Here is a 25,997-nt window from a genome sequence, read left to right on the forward strand (position 1 = left end):
ACTGGCTAAAGCTTCGTGTTAAACCCTGCGTCATCATCGGGAATTGGACGTTCGCAGCCAGCAGAGAAGCCTTTCTGGTGCTTTTGTAGGCTTGTTTTCCCACAGAATAAACTCTCAGCTCCACTAACTGTGTTTATCAGTCCTGCCTGAGGAGGAGGGGGCACCTTTCCCCTTCAGTTCAGGTCTTATTGGCTCTCAGGTGACACCTGAGCAGGAGCTTATCATGGTTTGGTTCCTGTGCAGGTATTCGAGGCTTTAACGGAGGTGAGGTCCTGACGGGGGGACCCACAGAGTGGTCTTTGTCCCACAGGGGGCTGGATCTGTGACCCTGGGGTCGACCTGGTCTTATCTGATCCTCCCAGGAGTTCAGATCAATGACTGCCTGCAGGAGGAGTGGTCAGTGAAGAAGAGGAGCTGTGGGTTTAATGACGGGGGGCTGATAGTGGGGCATTGTAAGGGACAGGTGCTTCAGTGGGGGGAGGACGTGCAGATGTTTAAATGTCATGTTACAAACAGGAAGTGGATGAAATTACAGAGACGCTCACAGTAAAGACGTCCAAACCAGAATCTGCTTTGGTGTCACTTTTTAATGTTAAGCATACTGGTTTTAGTCAAAGGTACTGGTTTTAGTCAAAGGTACTGGTTTTAGTCAAAGGTACTGGTTTTAGTCAGGCTGCAGAGCACTGAGCGCGTCACATGAGGACACACATGGACGGATGGATGTAAAGCAGCTGCTTCTCTGCAAACATCACAGGTTGAAACGTGATGGCCGATATTAAAAACTCCTTCAAGGAAAAAACAGAATAAGAGCAAACAAACTTGCTACCGTCTGACTTGGTCGACCAACAGGAGGCTAACTTTAGATTTAGTCTTAGTGGCTGGTTTTACTGAAGTAAACACACTGCAGCTTAGCAGGAGACGTGTTTGTTGATTCATTTACTCTCAGCTGCCCGATTATGACGTAATTAAAGCAGCTGACGACAACGATCGGCTGAATGAGGGAAACTGCTCTTGTTCTTTGCAACAGGTGAGAACTGATCATCTGAGGTTCACTCTCAAACATTAAAAACAGTCTGTGACGAAGATGCAAATAGAAAACGCATCAAAAATCACGAGGGATAGAAAAACATCTCTGACTGTGAAACTGCAAAGAGAAACTACAGACTGGGATCTTAAAGGTTGTAAAGGGACATTTTGAGAGCTGCACTGCTTGAATTCGACTCTTCAAACAGTCGTTTAGCCGGCGGCGAGTGGAAACCTCGTCCTGTTGTCTCTTCTTTCACGTTTCGATTTGCTTTGGAGCCGTTTTGAGGAACGACCGACACGGCAGCGCTGTCTGATTGAGCAGGACTGTCAGAGCTGGAACAGGTTTGTTTATTGAATGGATGCTATCAGTTCTGGACAAAAGACAAAGATGATTTCTACAGTTTGTTTTCTAGAGTTCAGTATTAAAAACGATTTTCATAAATAGTCCAGCATGTTCAGTCAACAAGTGAACAGTTTCTACACAGCCTCAGCTGTGTGGATGATTACACTTTATAGGGACAAATATGAAAATGTGTCTGACGACAGAGCTGCGGTGCTGTCCAATCACTTTCTGATCCCAACCTGGAAATCAGCGGCTTCTGTTCCCGCACCTCGTCCAGATGTCGTGGATCAGTCGCCTCCTGTGACGATGAGCGGCTCTTTGTTTCTCTCTGCTCCGCTCTGGTCACAGTTTGTTGCACATCTTCGTCAGGCATCTCTGCTTCAGGTCTGTGGAGGGAGGAGGGGGTTAAAGCAGCCACCTGACGCTGCAGGCAGATCCTTCTGGCCGCTGTCGGCTTCACTCGGTTATCTTACTTAAATACTGGGAAAAGATTATAAAAGAAAAGTGATTTAACTGTTCAAAACCAGCTGCTGCAGCTCTCTGAGTTTGTCTGAAATAAATCTGACTCTCGGCCGCGTCCAAACGTTACAGATGAGATGATGAAATAAACCCGACAGCTTCTTCTTTACTGCTGCGTTTACACAGTCAGGTGTATCACCTGCAGAGCCACATGTCTCCTCAAGGTGCTTAGACTTAAAGGTGGTATATTAAACATATGTAGGTGGGCACAGGTGTATAAAGCTGCAGGTAACCACAGTAACATTACTGAAGCTTCAGGCTCTGTTGGCAGTTAACTGACAGGTGAAACTGACTGCAAACACACTGTGAAAGATGGATTGTTCCAACAGTTTTGATCACTGATTAATCATTCAATCAATCAATCAATCAATCAATCAATCAATCAGTGTGTGAGCCGTGTCAAACATTCTCTGCTTCCAGGTTTTCAAATGTGCAGATTTGTTGTTTTCGTCTGCGTCATATCAGTGTAAATTCAATATCTCCACATTCTGGACAAAACGAGACGTCTGCAGACATCGAGCTGGGCTGGAGGAGATCACAAGAAGACATTTTAGAAACTGCATGATTATTATGTGGAAGTCTAACTAATTAAAGTTTACACAAAAGAATCCTCATCTTCTGGAGGTTCCTGTAAATTTGTGTATTTCGATGCAGATCGTTGCTCTGCAGCAGAAAACATTTCACTGAATTAACTGTGCAGCTGTTGTGGAGTCACGTGATCTCTGACGACCGTCAAGTTTTGTTCATGTTCTTTCACTCGCTGCTATTTTCCATCAATTTCAAATCAAGCCCCACTAAAGTGTAAAAATGCACACTGGGGCTAATTAGAGCCAGAAGGGGGCCGATATGACGGTATGTGAGTGCTCAGTCTGGCCTGGGATCAGCGCCGGATGAAGCTGTGCGAGCGGCGGCGCTCCCTGCGACCTCTTGAGCCCATTAGCTCGGACGACTCACAGCCGTGGCTCGACGGCTCCTGCAGAGCTGCTGCTCTAATGAGCTCTGCAGCCGACTGCCGGCAACACGGCTGACACGTCCTCGTCGGTACAGGTGAGGGACGACGTGTGCTCTCCAATTATTTCTGATTCTCTCACTCACAGCTCCGTTTGTAGTCGACTGTTTCAAAAGCACCAACATGACTTCCACTTAAAAATGGACATCATCAGTCACTTTTGAGACTTTTCAAGCACTGAGCAACAAATTAGGCTATGTGTTGAACACTGAGGGACGCCTGTATCACCACCTGAGGAGGTTCAGTTTTCTGTCCCCTCCGTTTGTCTGTTAGTTTGCAGACTTACAGCACGGGGGGGGAAATGTGCATGTTTGCTTTCTTAGTGAGAGTTAGATGAGAAACATCAGTTCTAGTCTCGTGCCTCTCCAGTAAACCTGCAAACAGCAGAATCTCAAGGCTCTGACGCAGCTCGTTCACATCTGAAGTCTCAATAAAGCTTCACTTCAAAAACAGGGAGGCTGACAGGTCATGAGGATCTGCTCTGACAGGCCTTTCAGAGCCGCTGCGTTCGTCATCTCGGCTGCTATCGATCGATCATATCTGCCTCTACAGTCACTTACTTCTGGAGAAGGAGACTCTCCGGACCCGCCGACACACCTCAGACGTGTGTTTTTCATACCACACGTGGCTGTCGTCACAGTATCTGCAACAAGAGAAGAAGAAGAAGAAGAAGAAGAAGAAGAAGAAGACCTTAAACTTAAGAACAGGTAGTGCAGGTATGTTTTCAGGTGTAGGCGTTCTTCAGTTGATTACAATTAGCTCTCAGCTACAAAGAGAAACATCTGACAAAAAGGGCTAAAAAGGTGATTTGTGGTGGAAAGACGCCGAACATCAGAGTTTAAACTGAAGGATTTAGGCTGCACCTAAAACAGCATTTAAATGTCTGAATGTCAAACGTCGATCGAAGCCTCTTCACTCTGAAACAACAGAATTCTAATGACTAGCACATTAGCACATGGCAGCAGCTGTGCACCTGTCACAGGTGAACTTTATGTTGTGACTCTGCACGATTAAAGGCTGCAAAGTTAAAAAGCAGCTGATCTCTGTGGAGGAGCCTCTGTAGATATAAAGCTAACAGCAATTCTTATTTTCATGTGATTATATGCAAATTTAAATCTTAACTGCAAAAATTACATTCCTGCCAATAGATGGCGCTAAGTCCTGCACACCGGACCTTTAACGTTGATGTGTCAGTGAGACTTACTCAAAACATTTTAACCAGATTCAGTTTCTCTTTACATCATCTGTTCACGTTCCTCGATCAAAAAGCGGACTGTGGTTCGGTGCTGAGGTTTGATGCCGGTCCGCCGAGCTCAGCTCTCCTCAGTTTGTTTCATTTGCTTTATTGGAGTTTTGAATCGACAGGACTGTCTGTCCACGTCCACCCAGCACAGTGCACGCACAGTGTTTTGGATGTCTTCTGACTCAGAGCTGAGAAAATGATTCAGAACATCGTCCACAGAAACTTGATCAGGCTTCACTAAAGTTTTTACTTCTTTTTGTTCCACTTGCTTCTTCCTCACTCAGCCTCTCAGTTTTGTGTCTTTGCAGCATCAGTTAATTAAACCTCCACTCTGCGGCAGCGTCATCTGAACAGTGAAAATGCAATTTGCTGGTGTGAAAACCTTTTCATGCGTGTCTTGTGGCTGAAGGGCCTGCAGAGGCACTGGGAGAAGAACTTGCAGAGCTCGAGGACGCAGGGCTGCAGCTTGTGAGCGCTGACGGTGGTCGAGACGTCGCTCAGCTCCGGCCGTCTCCAGGGACAACCTCTCAACAGACACAGAGGGGTCACGTCAGTCACAGCTCCGTTTCAACATCCACAAATCCTCCAAACTGGTCCCAGTTCACAACCTGCTTCATCGCCAAAATGAACCAAATTAACTAAAGAGTCAATTACAAAGACAGAAGATGATCACAGCCAAGTTTGAGTGTGAGCTAATGAAACACAGACATGAGGATTAACCTCTCAGCCTCAGAGGTGACGTGCAGGATGAATCATCCTCACGTCCTTCCTTCAAACCCTCTCATTGTGTTTCATTCTGCACGATGTCGGTTCACTACTTAAATTCCCATTACAGGAATCAGTGGTGCTGAAGCATTCAGTCATAATGAATGCGCTGCAGGTACACAGGCTGCTAATTAGCATAAAAATACATATTCAAACATGAATTTTAAAGAGACGCTTCTCCATATTCTGCAGTTATTTGCTCATTTTGCGATTCCTATCACGCAGAGCAGGAATATTTCTTTTAGACTTCGATAAAAATATTTCTCATTTGGAAATGTAAGAAGTTCATGTCGATTTTTTCTGTTCCTTTCCACAGTTCGTCAGTGTCAGTTCAGCGTGATCACGCCCTCACAAAAACAGCATGTGTGACTTTTTAAATGGCGTTTTTTTCACGTATAAACTCAAATGTCAGTTTGGAAATTCATGCAAACGACAGAAAAGCCTGTTGTGACACGTTTGACCTGAAAAGGAAACTTTCCATACGTGCGGCGAGCAGACTGAATTTTAAAATGGCCTCGTTGTTTCATCCTTGGCTGTTTTTGGGTGTTTGCATCATTGCTGCTGAAGCCTGACGTGCAGCTCACTGTCGGGGTCTCATGCAGACATCAGCTGACAGCCCGAGCACAGACCGAACACGAGGTACAGACAGGAATAGTGAGGTAGGCGGGATGTGCTGATCAGAAGACATGCATGGACGCTGTGACGTGGGAGGAACAGGTATGCACGTCAGCACAAGATGGCACGCATCAAGACGCCACAGGTGTGCAGGATGACACAGAAAACAACAGGCACAGGTGCTTTCAGGTGTTTGACGCTGGTAACGAACAAGGTTCCTGAGCTCGAGTCTGTTTTCAATGCAGCTCCTGAAGATCACGACAGGCCCGTGGTTTTGGATTTTTTGCCACTTGGTCGAGGTGATTCAGCCCAGATTTGAGTGTCGGTACAGTGTCTAACCATGTTAGGCACAGCTGTGGTTTGAGCTAAATGCTAACATGAGCATGCTAACATCCTCTGGGCAACGTCGACTTTCTGACGTTTGGCAGGTCATCAGCATGTTCACCATCTTAACATGTACGTTAGCATGTAGCACAGCTGAGGCTGCTGTTTTCCACCTGATGATGCCGTTAGACGAAAAGTCAGGACATCCTCTGGGAAAATTTCATGGCTGTTTGTCAGACAGTCGTTGAGATATTTTTATATATATGTATATATAAATGTATATACGTATATTTCAGTGGGAAACTGATCGACCGAGTGAGCAACACAGTTTACCAGCAGCAGGCGGCTGAGTGTCACAGTCTTTATGAAAGACATGATGGCGGTGTGCGAGTCACATGTGAAACCTCAGAGAGCCATATCTGCTCATATTTACTCACCATGTAAGTGAGTGTGTTTATGATGTGAGGTTCAGCCAATAGTGTGTTTTGTTTCTATCATCATCATCATGTGTTTTGCTTGAGACGGTTGCCTCCAAGTCACAGTGAAAATCTGCAGTTTCTTCCATCTGAGCACTAAAGCAGCGAAACCTTGACGCGAGCTGATCTGCAGCGCCGTCGCAGATCGGCCAATCGTGGCGTCCGCGGGGCGACGCAGACGGCAGAGCAGTGCAGCCGGGCCACAAACCTCGCTTTACTGCACACTAATGACTCGCCGACAAACTGCACAGGATGCTCCGGCCTTCTGCTTGTTGCCAGGCAGAACTCAGTGATGGAGGGGCAGCAGCTTCTGCTGTGGGGTGTCACTGCCATCTAGTGGTTATGCTGGGAAATAACATATCACATGGCATTTTTAATGTGTTCCTTCACTGATTAGTGGTGACTGTTTAATGTAAATATTCACTTTCTCTCAAATGGGTTTAAAAGCGTCATTTGAATGAGGAGGGGGGGGTACACCCTGAACCGGTCACCAGTCGATTGCAGGGCAACATATAGAGACAGACAACTATTCACACTCACACTCACACCTTTGGACAATTTTTAGAGTCACCAATTAACCTAATGAGCATGTTTTTGGTGCGTGGGAGGAAGCCGGAGCGCCCGGAGAGAACCCACGCATGCACGGGAAGAACATGCAAACAGATTATTACATATAGTCTGCAAATATCAAATCAAATATGTATTTTTTATTTCCTTATTAATCCCCAAAAAGCAAACGTTTTGCGCCCATGCAAAGTGACATATAAGGAAAAAAGACTAACACCTACTAAGTTAGCATAGCTCAGGAGCCCATCAGGCAACTGAATTAAAATTAATACAGCCTATTGATTGATAAATAAAAGTAAATAAAACATAACCTTTAAATAATGTGTGTTTTTGTAGATTCATCTAATGTTTTGGTATCAGGGGCTTGAAATATTTCACATGTATTTTTCCTCACTTTGAAAGGAAGCAACATAAATTCACTTAGAGTTTGCATAATCTCAGTAAGTTCCCTCGTGATACGTGAAATTAATGTTTTCATATGTGAAGTATGAATTTCAGCACTCCTCATCCACCACAGTCATTCCGCGCACATGGACTCGGTGTGTGTGCACTCGGACACCTTGACTATAGCTTTAAGCATTAGCTTTAGCACACTAGCTTTCCTTAATTGAATGCTGCTCTTCCTTTCTCTCTGCCCTCCCGACGGCCTCATTGATCATGCAGCAGACGGACAAACGCTGAATATTTGGCCTTAATTTGCTTTTAACCTTTGCAGCTTAAAACCATCAAAGCTTTCGCATGAAGGGAACTGCGCCTGCGTTACCATGGTTACTATCTCAGCCTCCAGCATGGCTCTGTCTCCCCTTCCCACACACACACACACACACACACACACACACACACACACACACACACACACACACACTCTGGGCTACAATTGAATCAGCAGCCTTTGGCGTGTCCAGAAATGACGATGACTGGACGTGATGTGATTACGGCTGTTTTCTGAGAGCAGGTCAGCGGTCAGAGTCAAAGTGTTCCTGCTCCACAGAGCCGAGCACGTTCACGACTGCGGCCGACAGCCTGTTCACAAAAACAGCTCCCATCATGTGTCATGAATACTTGAACCTGCTTGATGTCTCTGCAAATCCAGGGAGTCGGCGGTCACTTGTCGTGGTTTTGGTTTGTGTTTACCGGGGAGCAGAACACATCGTTTTCATGAGCAGGTTGTAAAGTCAAACCTGTGAAGTCCTGAGAGTAACGACTGACCTCTCTGACAGGCAGGGTGTGTTACAGCACCCCAAAACCTTTTCTGCCTGGTGCACACTGCAGGATATTCAACTCAACAACTCTGACGTAACGAAGATTTAACCGATTTTAAGACTTTAATGGGAAGCACGCACGCACCAGACAGTTCAGTCGAGACGCTGCAACACACAGATGCACCGATCCAACACCGATATCAGAGATCGACCTGAACAGCTCGACTGGTGACAGTGGGGCTGATTTATGGACCAATCGATTCAATTCAAACACTCTGCCAGGTTCAGCATCCAGAGAATGGACACTGAGCTGGATGTTCACCTGAATGATAACCTGGACTGGACTGACAACACAAATGCACCAAGAAAGTCCAGACCGCCGGACGCTCAGGTCTTTTGGTCTGCAGGGGGCGCACCTGAGGACCTGTTTTGACTCTGTGGTGTCATAAGTCTTCTTCTTCACCCACAGTGTGAGACACTGCAGCTCCATCAGTGACACGCTGCTTCACCCACGATGCTAACAGAGAAACACTATGTTGGGCTGGAGAGCGGCGGCGTTCATAACAGCTGCAGTCTGGACAGTGTTCTGCCATCATTTCATTGTTTCTGTTCTACACAGGTATGAAACACCTTGTTGGTGATGCTCGCTGTCTGTAAACCCCTCACACCACACGACCATTTGGGCAGATAATCTCACCCACATTATCAGGAGAAGCAAATTGATTGAACCCATCCACCTTATCACTAAGAGCAGAGACCATACTGTACTGAGAAATCTTTACCTGGTTTTTCCACAGGCTTGCTGGGTGTTGTAGTTCTCCTGCTAAGAGGCCCTGTAGTCCTTCTAGCCACCGTGGGTCCAGCTGTGGGACGGACAGGTGAAAGTCTTGCTGGTTGAACTGTGGAAGTCGTGTGCTGGGTTGTCGTACTTGGCTGGTGCACAGCTGCGGTTAGGCGGGTCAGACTAATAACTGGTGAGAAGGTTGTGGGTTTGGTTGATGCTGTGGTCAGCTGGGTTGTGCTTGCGGTTGATGGAGCTGTTACGGTGGTTGGAGCTGCAGCTGTTGTAGCAGACGCAGTGGTGACTTGCAGGGCGGTGGTTGGTTGTGTTGACATGATTGGCTGTAAAATTGTTGGTCGTGCTGTCGTCACTGCTTGTGTCGTCTCCGGCATGTCCGCTGTAGTTTGACTCCGCAGCACGACGGTCGTAGGTTGTCGAGTCGTTGCCAGCGGCTGGGCGGTGGTCATCTTTACTGCTGTCGAAGCTGTTTCATCCACAGCTGTTGGTGAAACTTATCAAACACAGACGAGGACAACAGATCACAACGTTTGCTTACTGTCCGCAATGAAGTGGAAGGCAGTCCGACAACACTGACTGACCGATCTTTGGTTTTTGGACTGTTGGTTGGACAGAACAAAACATTTGAAAACATCACATCTGACACTGTGATGAGTATTCTCCAGGAAACTGCTTATTCTACTGGGAAACTAATATTCATTTGCAGATAAGTAAAATGAAGCATCTGTGAAATATCTCAGTGGACCAGTGTGTAAATTTAGTCTTAATGGACGTCAGTCTTCTTCAATCTGTCTTTCTCAAACGTTCACAGCAGCCAATAGATCATGTTTCCTGGCATTTTTCCAATCACAGTAAGATCTTATCAGAGACTGAGGTGACTGTGATTGTCTGTAACTGGACATTATGTGTGTGAAACATTTAATAGCCTGTAGTCCAAATAAACCAGGATCTTATTTCTGTTTAATTTTAGACTCCAGTTTCTTGTCTGCAGGAGCTGAAGCGTAAATAAAACGAACCAAACATGAACAGCGTCCTCCTGCAGAGACTCACCATGAGCGGTAGAATGGACTCTGCTGGTTAACGCTGAGCTCATCCCAGATGGAGAGACGTGACTCAGATTCGTGGGAAGTTGGTGCCATTCTGAGGTTTAAAATAGATCATTGGAAACAAGAATTAGACGGCTCTCGAGTGTCCTGAAGGGGACAGCAGATGCTCCAACGAGTTACTCACCGACAGGCACTCTGATGGAGGAGACGTTACCGACTTGAAAAAGAAGAAGAAAAGTTCAGTAAAAGGAAAGAAAGGAGGAAGAGAACAAGCTGAGAAAAGAAGGCGCACATCTGGAATTAAATTCTCCAAAACTCAAAGTCATTTGTAAACTCTTCACTAAGTTTGTCCGTGAAGTCCTCACTAAATTCAAATCCACTTTGATTTAAAGTATTTCAACCTGGCTGAACCATTAAAATGTAAAAAAGATGTTATTAATGTGAAACCGGTTGCTAGAAAACATCAACATCAAATCAAAACTATGAAGGTTAGCATTAGCTTAACAGGAAGTCATTGTAGCATCGCAAGCTAATGTTAACTGTAACTTTAATTTAAGAGTTTCAGGAGGCAAAACTATGCAGTATATTAAACTTAACTGCCAGTTCTTTGTAAATGTACTGTAGGTATGACTGTGTTTTACTTACACCTGCATCCATGGTGAAATAAGAGAGAAACAGCAGGTTGGGCTAGCTAGCTTAACCTAGCGAGCGTTATTCATTTAGTCTGATGTGGCATAAAACTTTGACACTGATCTGAGGTATATTTTATTGTTTTTGTGATTTGCAATTTAAAAAGTTTCCAGTTTACATCCACATAAAACGAAAGGTAGCTAATCAAGAGTTCGGTCAGACGTTTCACCTTAAACCTTAGTTAGCAAGCTGTTAGCTAACGGCTACATAAATGTTCTCTTACTTCTTGAGATAACTTAACTCTGTCTTAACTTTACACTGTCTTACTGCCAGAAGTTAAGAAAGTTAAAACATGGTCTAAAAGAAAGGCTTTATGTATCACAGGTAGGATTTCTGAAGGCTAAATCTTCCCACTGTTTACACTTCCTGTCTGCCTGACTTCACAAACCTCGTCCCGATTCACCTACAAACTCAAATTCTCCAGGACTTTGAGCAGCCAGAAAAAAACTTCCAAAAAGTGTGTTTTTCTGACCTTTTCGGCCTTTAAATGCGATGCTGGCCTCCCAGATTCATCCTCCTGCTCAGCTTCCCACCCTTTCTGCCACGCTGAGATAATCAAATCTCTCACATCTTTTTCTGCACGACAACCTTCGAAGTTCGTAAAGGTCGAGTCTTTGCTTGATGTTTAAGCTACTTCCAACATCGCTGTGGAAAACAGGCCTCACCCTTCAACAGCTTTCCAGTGGCTTCTTTCTCATCCTGCCCTCTAAAACGCTAAGTTAGCAGTGATTTATCTCCAAAAAGTCGGATGTTACTAAGATAAATATATCAGGTACGCAGTTGTTTGCCTGTGCTGTGTTATTTTTTTTTTATTTATTTAAAAAGTTCTCTATAATGTGACTTTTCTGGCTCAGCAGCATCCTGGTTTAAGTCTGATCTCATGAGGGTCAAGTTCAGGCTCTATCCTGAGGTGATGCTGCCATCTGGTGGTTTAGATGCACATTGTCAGCGAATCAGTGAAGCAGCCTGTCGGTCGGCGCTGTGATCAAACCTCTGTGCGGCCCTTCGACGATGGTCTGGTTGAAGAGTGGAGTGATGGAGTCGACCTCCCACAGCTCCGACAGCTCTCTGCCTGAACGAAACACACATCACACTCCAACGATGACTCCCTGAGGAGCATCAAACCTCTGAGACGACGTTTTCATTTAACTGGATAACACTCGACACTTCAGCTGTCAGATCAATTTAAACTGAACTGATGAAGCTCAGGCTTTAACAGGTTCATTAATATCCTCTCTTGAATTTCTACAAAAGGCTCCACCAGTCCAGTCCAGTAATATTAAAGTATCTGTTTGTTTTGTTGCTGAAGTTTCAGGTAAAATCTCTTTATATCAAATCCATAGATACATATATGGAAAGACAGAATTACTATCTCATTTAAAAGATTAAAGGTTTCCGGTTACATTTCAAAATTCACTTTAGAAACTGTTTTGAGATTTTTAAACAAGCACCAAATCTGCAGCTTCTGAGCGTAAATCGTTCACCTGAAGTCTCATTTTCATTTTGTTCAGTTTTCATCACTGATGCTCATTATCACAACGTGCCCACAGCGTCAGTGCGACGCTGCACATCAACAGAAGCCCGTAGAAGATCCAGTGAGCTCTACTCACCCATCTTTCCTGCCATCACACAGATGTAAATACAGTCTGAGTTGTTCCTCTGGCTCACTGAGAAACACAAAACACAGAGGTGATTGGCCGCTGAACAACAGGCAACACATCACACAGACAGCTGACCTCCACCCACCTGAGAGGATGGAGGCAGACTTAAAGAGCTCGTGCAGGTAACTTGTCGAGTTTCCCATCACGTCCAGCAGTATGGCCGTGAAGTCTGAAAAGTGGAGTGAGAGAGCTTTGAAGCAGGGCTGAACACCTCGTCAGGATCAAACGTTTGGATCTGCTGACCTGTTAGATCGTTGGTCTCATTGGTGACGCAGTAGCAGAATCTTCTCCTGAACTTGTTGCTTTCTATGCTTTTAATGCTGGAAACTACAAAACACACGACAGGGTCACAGCAGAGTCTGAACGACACGAGAAGGATCTGATGAGCTAATGAAGTCCACACGTGAAACACTGCAGAGGATCGAACAGAGTGCCACACAGTTTAAGGTTCATCACATGCAGCTACACATCCACACCACTAGATGACACCACCGACAAAGCTATTTTCATCAGAGGGGGCTCCTGTCATGCAGATCACACTTTCATCGCTTACTGAGGAGCTTCAGAGGAGGAAGGTTAATATTTACTGTTGTAGACCAGCAGGGTGAGTTTATGGAGAGCCAGAGAGCTGTAGGACGTCACACTGAGGAGGGAGAAGAGCTGACGGGAGCCTGGAGGACGAGAGGAGGCGCAGGAGGAGCAGGTGAGCTGGAGGTTATCAGGTATCATCGTCTGTCTGCTCTCTCAGAGGATGAAGTGGTTATGACGGTTTGACAAAACACTTTCACAGTAACTGCACCAAGTTAGTCAGACAAGAGCAAGATCACATGACTGATGCTAAAAACTCATCTTCAAGCTCCGTTTTTTAGCTCTGTTTCCTGAAAAGTGAATTTGTGCTGATCTTGCTTTGCAGAATCTGATATGTGAGAATTCCCATGAAGATATGCCACATCCAAACCTCTTAGGATGCATCTAAAGTGACGATTTTAAAGGTCAGTTCACCCAAATCTCCTAAATCTGTTGGTGTCCAGCAGTGCAGACGTGTTTGGTTTGACGCTGTGAGGCTCCTGACAGGCCCGATGTGACCAAGGTCAGCAGAATCCAGAAAAACGACATTTTAAAACAGTCGACCGCAGCGTGACTTTGCAGAAACAACACGATGCAACGACGAGTTTTAACTGAAACTGCATTTTACAAAGACAGACAGTCTGAAAACCTGGTGACGGCTCCCTGCATGGACACCTGCGTGGACAGGTAACACCTGAGCGACATGCTTTGAGCTTCGAGTGAACTGCTCCTTTAACATTTCCTCACTCTGCAGTTTGACCTCTGCAGAGAAAACCAGGACCAGCCGTGCTTTCATTTCCACCTACATGAAAGATTTACAGCCCAGAATTGATCCCACCTGAGCGACATTATGACAACGTACCCGATTGGCTTGTATTTATTAAAGTATTGACCAGGGGAGTGAGGTCGATGGCAGCTGGATCGATGTGCTCTGCTGGGATTTCTGGGAAATAAAGCAGACAGTTAAGTCAATGGGAGCTTATTCTGGTGTTAATCTCTATTATGGAATTAGCAGCATCAGCAAAATGCGGCTGTTTGAAGCACGAAAGTGACAAAAAAATGAAGAATTAGCCGTAGGAATTAGTCCGTGGGGTGGCGCCTATTAGGATAACACGAGGGCAGAGGAGGGTGATTCAGACTTTTTATTCATTATAATTGAGACATCATTGAGGTCCCTGAACGCCGTCCTCTGCATGTGTCGTCACTCCTTACCTCATCTGTTTCTTACCTGCTGGATTTCTAATGAAATCTGATCGTTAAAACACGGCATCAGGAAGAAGTGAATGTTTTGGAAGCATCTGTTAACTTCGTCCTCATTAACTATCGAACTTTCTTCAGATCTGAAAATATGAAACCTGCCATTAATACCTGTCTTCTTTTACTGACTTTAGACCCTGGTTATCAGCGTAAACCGTCGATGTCTCATTGTGTCACACAGCATCATTCGACATCACTCATATCATCATCAGCACTTCAGTTAAATCTCTGATGAACTGACGTTTATTCCCAACTCGAGCGGTGAATAAAAGACAGTTCTGAGGCACGGACGGTTCTCCATCAACAACAAGCTGCTGAGGCAAAGCAGAGATTACAAACAGTCAGTGGCCTGATCTGACATCACACAGGTAGACTCAGATTACCTGTGGAGTCCGGGATGTCTCTCCTGTGTCTCTCGTCCTGCCGTCTGTCTCTGAATGCTGTCAGGAAATCAAACAGAAAGAAAAGAATTCAGTTTAAATAAATGTCAGTTCATGAGGTCGTGAAGGAGGGCGAAGACGTGTCAGACAGACGTACCTTGACTGAAGAGGACGAGGAGTAAAATGGTAGAGACACAGGTGAGGAAACAGAGGCGAGGACGCTGTGTGGCTCTCTGCTCGCCCGCCATGACCCGGCCGAAGCAGCGCTGTACCCACAGAACACAGAAACACTCAAACCGGATCAGCCGGCCGTCCTCACACTGCGGCGCTCTTACCGCTCATGTGACATCAGAAGCTCGTCCCTGTGTCCTGATGTCTCGGTCAAATGGCTTCAGAAAGGGCCCTAAACAATGACGCCATCAGGCCGTGACCACACCACTCAAACCAGTGGACCCTGCGCTGCCTGCTGGGCTGCAGAACATAAAGCTCCACACTGACAGCAGTGCTGCAAATACCCAACAAAACACCTTCTATCCTCAGGATTTTATGACTTGCATGTAAAAGTGATCAGGCGGTCCATGAGGTGTCAGGAGGGTCTGTCTTCTGTCCTACTGGGGCAGTAAAATGTCATCACATCCATTCAAACAGCTGCATTAGCAGAATGATCCAAACGATGAAGCACATCCACGCAAGTCAAACATAATTATATTATAATTAAATGACTTTAAATTGGAGTAACCCACACTGAGAGTACGACAGCAGACAGATGGTGAGGAGCTCAGATTAATGCATTGTTTAAACTGATGGCATGAAACGGGTTTATCATGTGCAAAAATGACCACGTTTAAAGGGTGGGTCACTTTTTTAACCTGTGATTTGAAATCCAGAACAAACTGGAGGGAAGCTGACAGACTGAGCTTGAAGTAGAGATGCTGAGATCGCTGTTGCCCACTGATTTGTTCAAGGCTGAAATGTTCATCTGTTAGTGGTTCAAAGTGTCGTAAAGTGTTCTGATTTTAAGCCTCTAATCCAGTGACAGACAGCAGCGCGCTCACCTGCTCGCTGAGTCCTCCCGGAGTGGTGCAGCGCTGAGGATCCCTGCAGCATCAACCCTCGCCCAGCGCCTCACACGCCTGCGGTCAGATAAGGATTGAACGATGCCTGTTTCGGCCCCTCTGAACAGCTCCGGCTGGCAGCTTCCTGAACAAAAAAAGGACAAAACACAGAGTCTGGCTGCAGGCTGGCCACTGATCCCCAACCAGCTCCACTGCAAGAAATATCCAACTTCAAGTCCTACACTGACTCCAGCTCAGCTGAGGCTCACCTGCGCCCGTCTTTGATTCGCAGCAGCCAATCAAAACAGTCGGTGGATTTAAGGTGTGATGTTTTCTGTTCTGACTCCATCTTTGATGAGCAGCCTTTACTGCTTCTGCTCTGCACGTACCAGACATCGGCTGTCAATCAAACAGGATGGGCGGGACTGTGGAGGGTTCTTCCTGAGAGCCAGTTCACTTCCCAGTAAATAGTCTGTGTCATTTCCAGACTGCTGAATGGACACAACAACACTGCTGCGTTGTTTATCTTTGACATTTACTAATATCATAACATCTGTGCAAACATCCTGTGCACTCTTAATACTATTACCACTGCGTTATACATCCACTACTGTGCATTATATAGATATAGTTGATTCTATTTTCTATTGCTTTTATTTCTTCTTTTTCTACATCTCCTCGTACTTTAAGTCTCTTAAAGCTGTTATCATCTGGATTTATTCACATATAGAAGACGGTCAGTTTAGCTCGTGGTTTGTAGGTTAGCGTGGTTGCGGTGTCTTAGAGGTGAACTGGATTAGTTCAGTCTCTGGTGTTGTGATCTTAACGTGGTGGACTGATAACGTGAAGTTTGCTCCTTCAGCAGGATGAAGAGCCTGAAAGCAGCCTGAAGCTCACGGTTCGCTCGCGGCGGCCTCAAGTGTTCCTGTGCAGCTCGTCTTCAGTTCAGAGCCTGCTGTGGTCTGTGTGCTCCCACCTGTCTGTGTCAGGATGCGGCTGTCCAATCAAATGCTTCTATCCAATCAGGCCGATGAGTGACACCTGGACAAAGCCCGCCCAGCGTCTCCTACACTCTCCATCAGCAAAAAGATGCCGTCTCTCCTCCTTTACTTTCATTTCACTGACGAATTTCAAGTGTTTCTGTCTCTCTGAGCTGCTGCTGTAACACAGTTAGTTCATCATATTTTACACATGAAGCTTTAGTGTCTTATAACGTTATTTAAAGATTTTCAGTATTTAACATAAAAAAGTTCAGCTCTGAACTCTTCAATCACTCAGCAAACGTAGGATCAATGACTTTGAAAGGCTGCTTCAGTGTCAAGGACTTTTTCAAGGAATTTTCCATTCGCATCAGTCGCTCTCAGTCTGAATTAAACATTTACAGAAACTAACTTTATTTTTCTGCATGTCCTCAAAGAAATGATTGTCTTTTTTAAATCCTGTGAAAATGATCCTTCGGGACTTTGTCGTAGTCTGAACTCTCTTTGCAGCAAACAAACATTTTTCCTTTACCAAGCAATGGAAAAGGGTTTCTAAGCCACAGACCAGCAGTCCATATTTCTGTGTAACTCACCAATGATACTGTTTGTTTGGCAGGTAAAAGGCTGAGAGTCACCTTCTGAAAACAGTCAAAGAATAAAGAGACATCCAGACAGTCGCCCATTTCTTCATCTCTACATTTCGACATAAAGCTGCTGCAGCCTAAAGCTTTTTACTGCTGTCAGTATTCTGAATCCATGGCTGTAAAACAACCCTCAGCCCTTTTGTCTGTGTTAACAAAGCTCCCTGAAACCATGAAGAACTGTTTTTTATTCATTCACATTGATAAAACGATGTGCTTTATTTCACGTCACCACTGTGGCAAAGCTCTGAGTTTCAGTCAGAAGACAGCGTTACCTGTTGAGAAGGACATTTCTTGCAGTGGAGGTAAATGGCTGTAATGAGCCGCTGGAGTGACATACGAGCCGTGGGGAAGATCAGTGAATAAGAGGAGTGAATGTGAGTCTTTAATGACGGGCATTGGTGGGCACTTTGCTCGCCTTGGCATTCACGTTCAGACACATTCAGGCACACAGCAGTAATTGGCCGAGGAGGAAACGGGGCTGCTGAGGGCCTGGGAACAGCCTGGGAAAACACACAAAGACTTTCAGCGAATAATTCCAACAAGAAAGAAATGAAACGTTCTGGGCAGTGAAGAAATCACCGGCGCACATATCCACTGCCTTCCCACCGCACGCCATTATTCTCATGCTTATTAAGCTGCACATGGAAAAACAGGGTTTGCAGGTGGTCTGAAACCAAAAGCACAGTAAGATATGAGAACATGAACCTTTAGACTAAAACGATGAAGAGTCCCTCTGAGGCTGCAGTCTTCATCACGGCAAAACAAGTGTTTGATGGAGCCTCACCTGTAGTTTGTGTGTGCAGAGGTGAAGGGTCATTAAAATCAAAATCAGTTCAATTCAATACTTTATTAATAACTGGTGCAATTGAAAAGACAAAAAATAAAAAAAATCAAGTAAGAATACATTTGCATATTATATCATCAAAACAAAATATTCAAAGTGGTCTAATACAGAATAGAAATGTCGAGTTGTTTTTTCTTTTTCAAACTGGAATGAGAAAAATGATGCACAGCTCTGAAGGCCACTAGTGTAAAGTTGTCCAAACTTCCCTTAAATGAAACCTAAAAACATCCAAACTGTTTCTGACCCAAAGAAAGCTGCTGTCGGTTAACTCGCATGAAGCTGTGTGTAATATCTCTGCATGCACAAAGACGTTTCCTTCAGTCCCTCAGAGCGTCGGCGCTGCATTTACACGAGAACCGCAGATTTGATTCTGAATATCGCTTCAGATTTTCTCGCTGTGAAAACAATGGCGCCCTCTAGAGGCCATGCAGCTTCAACTGTACCTTCTGCACCATCAGCTGTGCAGCAAACTTTGTGCTATTTTACGTTTCGTGAACATTTTTTTTCCTATCATAGTTTGTCTAAACAGAGATGAAACACTTCAATAATCTAATGTGCTAGCATCGCGAATAACAACAAATTAAGTGTTGTTTAACTTTGTTGAAATCACAAAGGGTTGCAATTTATAGCAAATGCTAAACTAGAGGCCTGCTTATCTTCTGTGGAGATAACCTGAAGAACACGGTCAATGAGAGAAACTCAATTGTTAGCTACAAAGCTAGCTTCGTTAGCTTCTGTAAGCCTGTGGAGCAGCTAGCTGGAGGAGAAATCGGGATTTCAGCTCACTGTAAAGGCAACGAGCGTGAAATCGTGTTGTAGGAACAATTTTTAAAACTTGTATAAGAGTGTCTACGTTTGTGGAAGCACATTAATCTGATTCAGACACTTGCTGATCGACTAAATGAGACTGCAGGCTGGTCGCGGTAGCTAGCTAACGTTGTGTTCAGGTTACTGAGCTGGATTGGACAGTGAACGCACCTACAGACTCACCACGACAGGCCCTCTCAGATATCTGACGTCTTCTACACCAACACATTCTCTGCCTACACGCCAGTTCTCCCATAGCCCTCCATATGACAGCAGCTGCGTAACAACCGAAGCCTGTTACGGTGTGACAAGGAACTTCTTACAGTGGGCTACACTTTAAGAGCATTTCTGGAAATACACTGCTTTGTCATCTTACACGAGGATTATCAGTTTCATCTGTGCGTGTGCAGCACAGAGGCAGACCGAGGACATGATTAGCCTAGCTTAGGACATGATTAGCCTAGCTTAGCACAAACACTGGAAGCTAGGGGAATCTGCTAGCTTGCATCAAAAGAGAAGAATGTTTCCTCTGTCTCGTCCAAAGCGTCTGTGTAAATGCAGCCTTCCACACAGATATTACCAACAGCTTTGTGCTGCATGTCGACAGCCACGGCGAGGAAAGCATGACCAAAACCAAGAAATAACATTAAAAAGAACCGTACTGTAAAAGGCCAAGGCACAAATAATCTGTAGCAATTAAAATGTCCATAAAATTACAGGTTATGTAGAATGTGTCGATCAGTGCATTGCTTGGTATGCAGTTACAGTGAGTACAACCATACGTGACAGAATAATCACAGCAAGCAGTATTGCCCTCTTGACTACGCAGATGCCATAAAGTGCTCCTTTTCATTCAGAATCGATGCACACGGACGAGTTCGCTCACAGCAAAGGAATGAGTGTACACACATGACAGTACACATGGAAGAGGGCAGAATGTGTTGAAGTACATACAGTACATGCTCCATTTGAGTACCACATTATGGCTTTGAGACATTTTTTTAATTGAATTTTAAAAAACAGTATATGTGATACTGTATGTAGAAGAGAAAGACAGTGAACAAAACCCAGACTCCAGAAAAGCTGGGACGACCACGATCCTCTCACCTGTTACCAATCAGCCTGTTCACCTGTGGAATGTTCCAAACAGGTGTTTTTGGAGCGTTCCACATCTTTCAGTCTGTGAAACGTGTTGCTGCATCAGATTCACAATAAGAGATATTTACAGAAATCAATGAAGCTGATGAGGTCAGACATTAAATATGTTGACTTTGCGCTGTTTTCAGGTGAGCAGATGCTAAACAGGATTAGCAGGTGATCAGATTCTGTTCGATTTCAGTGTCCGAGCTTGTTCGGAGTCGGGGTTTTGTTTCGTCTGCAGGCTGACTGGACTGCTGCTGCTTCTCAGAGTGACGCTTCTACATTCAGAGGAGACTTTTCTTAAAGACTGCTGAAGGATAAAAAGTGTGAATGGCTGCTACAGCTCTGAACCAGTGTTTCCTCAGTGTGAGTCTCCACTGCAAGGACCGCTGATGGGGAAGACGTAAAATGAATACTTAATTTTGTTTAAGGTGTCCTAATGTCACTGGAGCTCAGTGTAGTTTATGCTTGTGTTTCAAACAACACCAATAAAACGGGGATTAGAGGCTCCTTTGGGTTAATTCAGTTAAATCAGGGGGTGTACTCTTAAAACACCCCCGACAGTAAGTGTTAAACAAAGGAGAGGAAACACTGCTGAGGACAATGTTCCTTTCCAGGAATAATCCAACAGAAATAATCCATTATGACTGAATACAGCAGCGCCTCTGGCAGCTAAAACCAAAAAGTATTAAAATGCTGAAGTGGCATATTAATGTGAAACCAGCAGATTCTGGTTCTTTCCAATAAAAGGCTAAACTCTGCCTTTCGAGGTGATTTACTCAGCTCTGGACTGTCGCTCGACTTTGGGCTCGTTTCTCTGAGCTTTGTTTCCTGAACTCATCGCCTGTAAATGAAGCCATCGGTGACGTTTGAGTCGCTCTTCATCCTGATGAGTCTGTCACACACAGCTGATTGAAAGCTGTCAGACAGTAACTACTGTACTGTCAGTTGTACAGTTGTGATATAAAACAGGCCTGAACGATTTTACAAATAGAATCTGGAGTTAAATCTGGCCGCAAAGGTTCGATCTGCCCAGAACACAAACTCGTGGACAGGAAGTGAAACTGGAATCAGTTCTACACTGTAAAAAGTTATGCTAGCGCTCCACGTGTGGCTTCATCTCACACTCGTTTTAACAAGTCAGTGAGTCGTCTTCAGCTTTCAAGACAATTTCTGTCTCAAACTGAGAAGAAATCAGGTACAGATTGAGTGATTCAGTTTTTCAGATACTGAGTTTGGCCTGTTTTTGGAAATTTAAAGATATTACTGCACTTCCACCAAAAAAGTAAAAATAATGTTTTTAAACTGATGAATGTTGGTTTGCGTTGGAAACAGGTGAAATAATCCAACACAGCTGGCAAATCCTGATTACTGATTTTAATCTAATTAATAAATGTTTTGGTTTTTTTTGGTTTAAGACAAAATGACTTGTTAAAATGGACTAAATGAACAAACATCAAGTACACTGAGAAGAATAACTTCATGTGATCTGTAAAATCTCTCCATCTTATGACGCACGGCAGCCATGTTTGCTAGCATCGCTTTTTTCCAGCGTACCTCGGTGTCCTGGAAGACAAGTTGTTCTGCTTTAACAAGATATGAAATTATTCATTTTAACAGTAATTTGCCATCTTAGATATAAACGTACCAATGCTGCTCTGTGATATTCTTAAAGTGATGCATGTCTGTAAATTTAGGAAGCAGTGAGTTTCAGATGGAAGTCGAACGTCCTGCTGTAAACTCCATGTGCAAGGCGGATGCGACTGTTAAACTGTGAAGCTGAGGTCAAACGTAACAAAGGAGAAGTGAACCATCGCCGCCTTTACATTTCTGTGCAGCTGAAATCATGTGGAGTCTGAATTCAAAGCATCACAAAGCTACAAAACAGCATTTTACAAAAGCAGGACTGAACTGAACTGAGTGCTAGTTCAAAAGAAGACGTAACCACGGCGGAAACAGAGCTCACATTCAGACATCTTGTTGGTGTTTTTGGTGACATGAAGTGGCCCCGAAACACTAAACGCAGAATCATTCTGAGCGATGTTTCTGGCTTCAGAGGCACAATGAATGAATGAATGAATGAATGAATGAATGAACGTCTACAGGGATATATCATCGTGTTATGATCTGTATATCTATATGTGGTGAAAACTTGCGTCTGCATTTCATTTATTGGTAGAATATATAATTGAGTGGGTTTCAGTAGCAGAGGATAAGTAACTGTAATACAATAAGATAAATAGATAGTAAGTGTTCACTTCACTGACTCTGCTGCCTCCACACCAGGCTTCAGTCTGAGCCGCACACACAGGTGGAGTGCTCGTTTTAACATGCCCGGAGCGCCGGGCGGGTGGAGTTTGCCACATACGGACAGCTCAGACGAAGTCAGGTATGTTTCTGAATTTAAATTGAGATGTTTTATTATAGAAGAATCCAGACGTTCGTCGCAGCGCTCAGCATTTGAAGCCCTGTTGTAGATTCGTGCTCAAGGTGTGTTAAACTGTGACGCCACAGTGGCTTAAACTGACCAGAAAGAAACTACAAGAGAAGAACCACACGGAGCTCTGGTTAGCTTGGAGTCAGGCGGGTTGAAGGTGTTCATTCAACCCATGACTTTGAACCAATCACAACACACAGCAGGTGTGGCTGAAGCCCAGTGTGGAGGCCCCTCTGTAAATTCACCTGACCCTGAAGGTGCTTGAACATGCTATAGCTGTGTAATAATCCATGTGTTAGATATAGTTGGTTGTCAAATATTACATTCAGTATCTGTGTCGTCCTAAATCTAAAGGAGTAAATGCTGTTGAGGCCTTTAAGTGATCTCCTGTAAAGCTCTTTTTGTTGCTCGGGCTCCTGTTGTCTCAGCGTCTGGACCTCCGGTCTCTCCATCATGTGGTGTTGTTGCTTACAGTGTGTGAGTTTGTGTTCAGAACTGGACATGAGAAGAATTTCAGGCAAATAAAGCACGTTATGATGTTCCATCTTTTCAGGTTGTGTTACTACAAAGGTGTTTTTGGACAGCTGTCGAGTGAATTAATGTCTGTTTGTTTCTAACTGAATGTTTACAGCTGAAATGTTCTATTAATGTAATTATTCTGTAGCCTGTTTATCAGAAGAATTATAATAACTAGAATTACCTGGAGCGATGAAGGAAGTCCCTCTTTAAATTAGAGGATTACAGTGTGAATGAGTTTACTGCTGAGTGTCTGGACAAACTTCCTGCATTTGTTGTAAATTTCACTGCAGTCGTCTTAATTTTCTACACAGATGAAGATTAAAAAAGCAGAATTCTTGGGGGATCAGAAACACAGATGAGCTCTACGATCATGAAAAATCTCCAGAGGAACAATCCTTCAGAATTTATTGTTAGAAAACCTGTGAAGATCTGTGAAGAAGACTGAACGACTCCACTGAATTTATGGCAACTTTGCAGTAGAAAATCCCTAAAAACTTGAATGAGGATCATTTTTCGTTCCCACATGTAAGAACTTCATCGTGGCTTTGTGTTTATCGTGCGATGACTTCAGCACCATGTCTGCAGTAACAGCGGTTCATCTTCACAACTGCAGCCATTTTGGGCCGAGGTTTAACTTTAAAATCAAAAAGCAGATTTTGTTCGGTTGTATGATTCTGTTCAGCTGCCGGGTGGCGGAGCTCGGCACAGGAACGCTGCAACATGTGTGAAAGTAAAATCATTTTAAAAGGTTTTGTTTTGTGTAATTATCTCTCTCGTGTTAGAGTTCGAGATTTAAGCTCCTACTTTGCTTCGATCGTCAGGTGATATTCTTTTAAAGAGCGATAAACTGAACTTAGGAGTCAAGATGTTCAGCAACCTTTGTGAATTAAAGACATGCAGCTGGTTTATATCCCTGAATTCATGTGCCAACAAAGCAGCAGAGATTTAGTGTTTCAAATTCTGTTTTTTTTTCCAACTGGAAAGTTTCTATGCATAAAGTGATGACATACACCCGAAGAGCACAGCGGTGTGAACACAAAGCGACCGGATCAGAAACTCTGATCCTCAAAGGATTTACAGCACAACGTGAGAAAAGCAGAGATGGTGAAACACGACTGCCAGCAACGAACCAGTGTTTTGTTACCCAAGTGCCTCTTTCTCACACACACACACACACACACACACACACACACACACACACACACACACACACACACACTCTCTCTCTCTCTCTCTCTCTCTCAGAAACACACTCAAACAACACACGAATCAAAGAGACAGGAGACTTTTGGTTCCAGTATCACCCTTCAACCGTCACCCCTCCAGTGGTGCATTATCATGCAAACCATGCAAAAAACAATGAAAATGTATTCATATAAAAAAATAAGTGTTACAAAATGGCATAGCAGGTATACGTATCCATTCAATCGCTTTTTCTGTTTCCTGATATCCTGAACTTTGCAGTGTCTACACTAAAAATCGCATGCGTTACATGCAGTGCGGTTGGCTTTGCAGCGATAAAGCTTTTGGGTGTATATAGTATGTTTAGTAACGTTCTTTTTTATTTTAGCTAAATTTTTGCGAAGAGTGCGCTGTACAGAGTTTTACTTTACAAACTGTCTGGTTCCTCTTTTTTTTTTTCCGGGCAGTCTCGGTGCCATGGCTCTCTGTCTGGACGGCGGTCGGTTGGTGAGATCGGCAGTGGCCTCTGAAGGTCGGTGACCGTGCTCACGACCTCACGGCATCAAGGCGGATTAGACCCACCTGTCCTCCAAATGTGTTGGTCCAGAGGTGTGGCTTTGACCCAAACGGGTTTGGGTTTAGAGGCATGGGTTGGATTTAAGATCGTAACTCAGTTGTGGATTTCTGTGCGGTCACACGAACACCTCTCAGGGCGGCGTGTTCCACACGGCATCACCAAATCCCTCCCCTGTCGAGGAGAGCGGCAGGGGTCCCCCGCTGGGCGTAAAGGGGTCCGTGTCCGTGTCCGTCTCCCCCTCCGCCAGGTAGCTCGGTCTGGGTCTCGTCCAGCTGGCGTCCCCGGTCGCCAGCCCGGCCCCCATCGACAAGTTCGCCCCTTCCTCCCCCTCCCGCTCCCCGGAGATGCTGAAGCCGCTGGGCGAGCGCTCAAGCTCCTCGTGGTTCACTGACAGCAATGAGAGCGGCGAGTCGCCCCCCCGCCCCCCTGTGGTCCTGCCCAGCCCCGCTGACAAGTCCTGCAGGGAGCTGATGGGCAACACTGTCGGACGTTCGGTGTAGGTGGGGATGGCCGGCGGAGGGTGCCGTTGGTGGAGGTGTGACGGTGGAGGCTGATGGTCTGAAGGTGCGCGGCTTCCACCATCCAACCCCATCCCCTCTCCACCCCCTCTCCCTCCACCATAATAGGGATTGACCTTGCTGACAGGCACCTGGTAGGACATGTGTGGGAACGCCTCAGCGTAGTTGAAGAAAACCCGACGGATCTCGCCATTCCCCGTAGGATCGCAGGTCTCCAGGGTCATGTGGGCACCGCCGGCAGAGTCCACCTGCAGATGCTCAGTGTGCTGAATGTGCATGTCCACCAGGAAGTCCAACTTCTTCTCCATGTCCTCCACCTGTGACAGAAACATTACACCAGCAGCACACACTGATGATCATATGTTTAGTAAGGTAACAAACTTCTGATCCCACAGCAGTCATGTGACAGGCTGAACAGATCAGCTGACCGTGAGCTCAGGGTGAGTGTGGTCACACCACAAAGCAACACTGCAAAAGGTTTTCGTAAGAAGACGTGAAAATTAGTTTTACTGGAAAGGCGTTGCTTGATGATGTAGAGACCCCTCAATGGTTGCAAAGCACAGCTAACTACAGCTTCCACCATTTTGGACTCTGCGGCTCTCCGTTCCATCAGAGGTACTCAGCACTGTGAAGTTTGTAACTGGCCAACAGTGCAAATGTGTGTGTTACAACAAAGTAACTTGCCTCTGTGGTCAAATCCAGCACTTGCTGCAATTCCATTGGTAAGAAATTTTCCTGATCTAAATGTTGGTGTGGGCTGTCTTTTGGCTGATTTATTTCATGCTAAAGAATGCCTTTGAAATTC

The 25,997-nt window shown here is 44.9% G+C and overlaps 2 protein-coding genes across 3 annotated transcripts in view; both read right to left on the reverse strand.

Moving 5' to 3' along the window:
• Positions 1 to 1,358: 1,358 nt before the first annotated feature.
• hhla1 (HHLA1 neighbor of OC90) lies at positions 1,359 to 15,948 on the reverse strand. The gene is made up of 16 exons (XM_076746037.1): positions 15,814 to 15,948; positions 15,545 to 15,689; positions 14,647 to 14,755; positions 14,493 to 14,549; positions 13,715 to 13,795; positions 12,873 to 12,956; positions 12,529 to 12,612; positions 12,371 to 12,454; positions 12,235 to 12,291; positions 11,616 to 11,696; positions 10,119 to 10,151; positions 9,939 to 10,028; positions 8,872 to 9,381; positions 4,523 to 4,664; positions 3,458 to 3,540; positions 1,359 to 1,755 (listed from the first exon to the last, which is right to left on the reverse strand). Exons 3-16 carry the CDS (start codon positions 14,735 to 14,737, stop codon positions 1,712 to 1,714), a joined length of 1,521 nt encoding a protein of 506 aa, XP_076602152.1. The 5' UTR covers positions 14,738 to 14,755; positions 15,545 to 15,689; positions 15,814 to 15,948; the 3' UTR covers positions 1,359 to 1,711.
• A 2,048-nt stretch (positions 15,949 to 17,996) lies between these two features.
• The window catches only part of kcnq3 (potassium voltage-gated channel, KQT-like subfamily, member 3), an 83,516-nt gene continuing 75,515 nt past the window's right edge, over positions 17,997 to 25,997 (reverse strand). The window contains exons 16-17 of one of the 2 annotated variants that reach the window (XR_013077872.1): positions 24,167 to 25,509; positions 17,997 to 24,133 (exon numbers count right to left, since the gene is read on the reverse strand). Coding sequence is in view for 1 of the 2 variants with exons in the window: in XM_076744952.1 (XP_076601067.1) it covers positions 24,805 to 25,509 (705 nt within the window). In the remaining variant the exon portion in view is untranslated. Of the gene's footprint in view, positions 25,510 to 25,997 lie in introns of both variants that reach the window. The other variant, XM_076744952.1, reaches the window with a different exon arrangement.

This window comes from Chaetodon auriga, chromosome 12 (genome assembly GCF_051107435.1).
Source record: "Chaetodon auriga isolate fChaAug3 chromosome 12, fChaAug3.hap1, whole genome shotgun sequence".
NCBI classification, from domain to species: Eukaryota; Metazoa; Chordata; class Actinopteri; order Chaetodontiformes; family Chaetodontidae; genus Chaetodon; species Chaetodon auriga.

Excerpts from the sequence above, each read along its gene's own strand:
- hhla1 (XM_076746037.1), bottom strand. The coding sequence starts at position 14,737 with ATGGCGGGCGAGCAGAGAGCCACACAGCGTCCTCGCCTCTGTTTCCTC. Across the intron at positions 12,292-12,370 it reads GTCTGCCTCCATCCTCTCAG|TGAGCCAGAGGAACAACTCA; the intron begins GTGGGTGGAGGT and ends TGTGTTTCTCAG. Across the intron at positions 10,029-10,118 it reads CTCCATCAGAGTGCCTGTCG|AATGGCACCAACTTCCCACG; the intron begins GTGAGTAACTCG and ends TTTAAACCTCAG.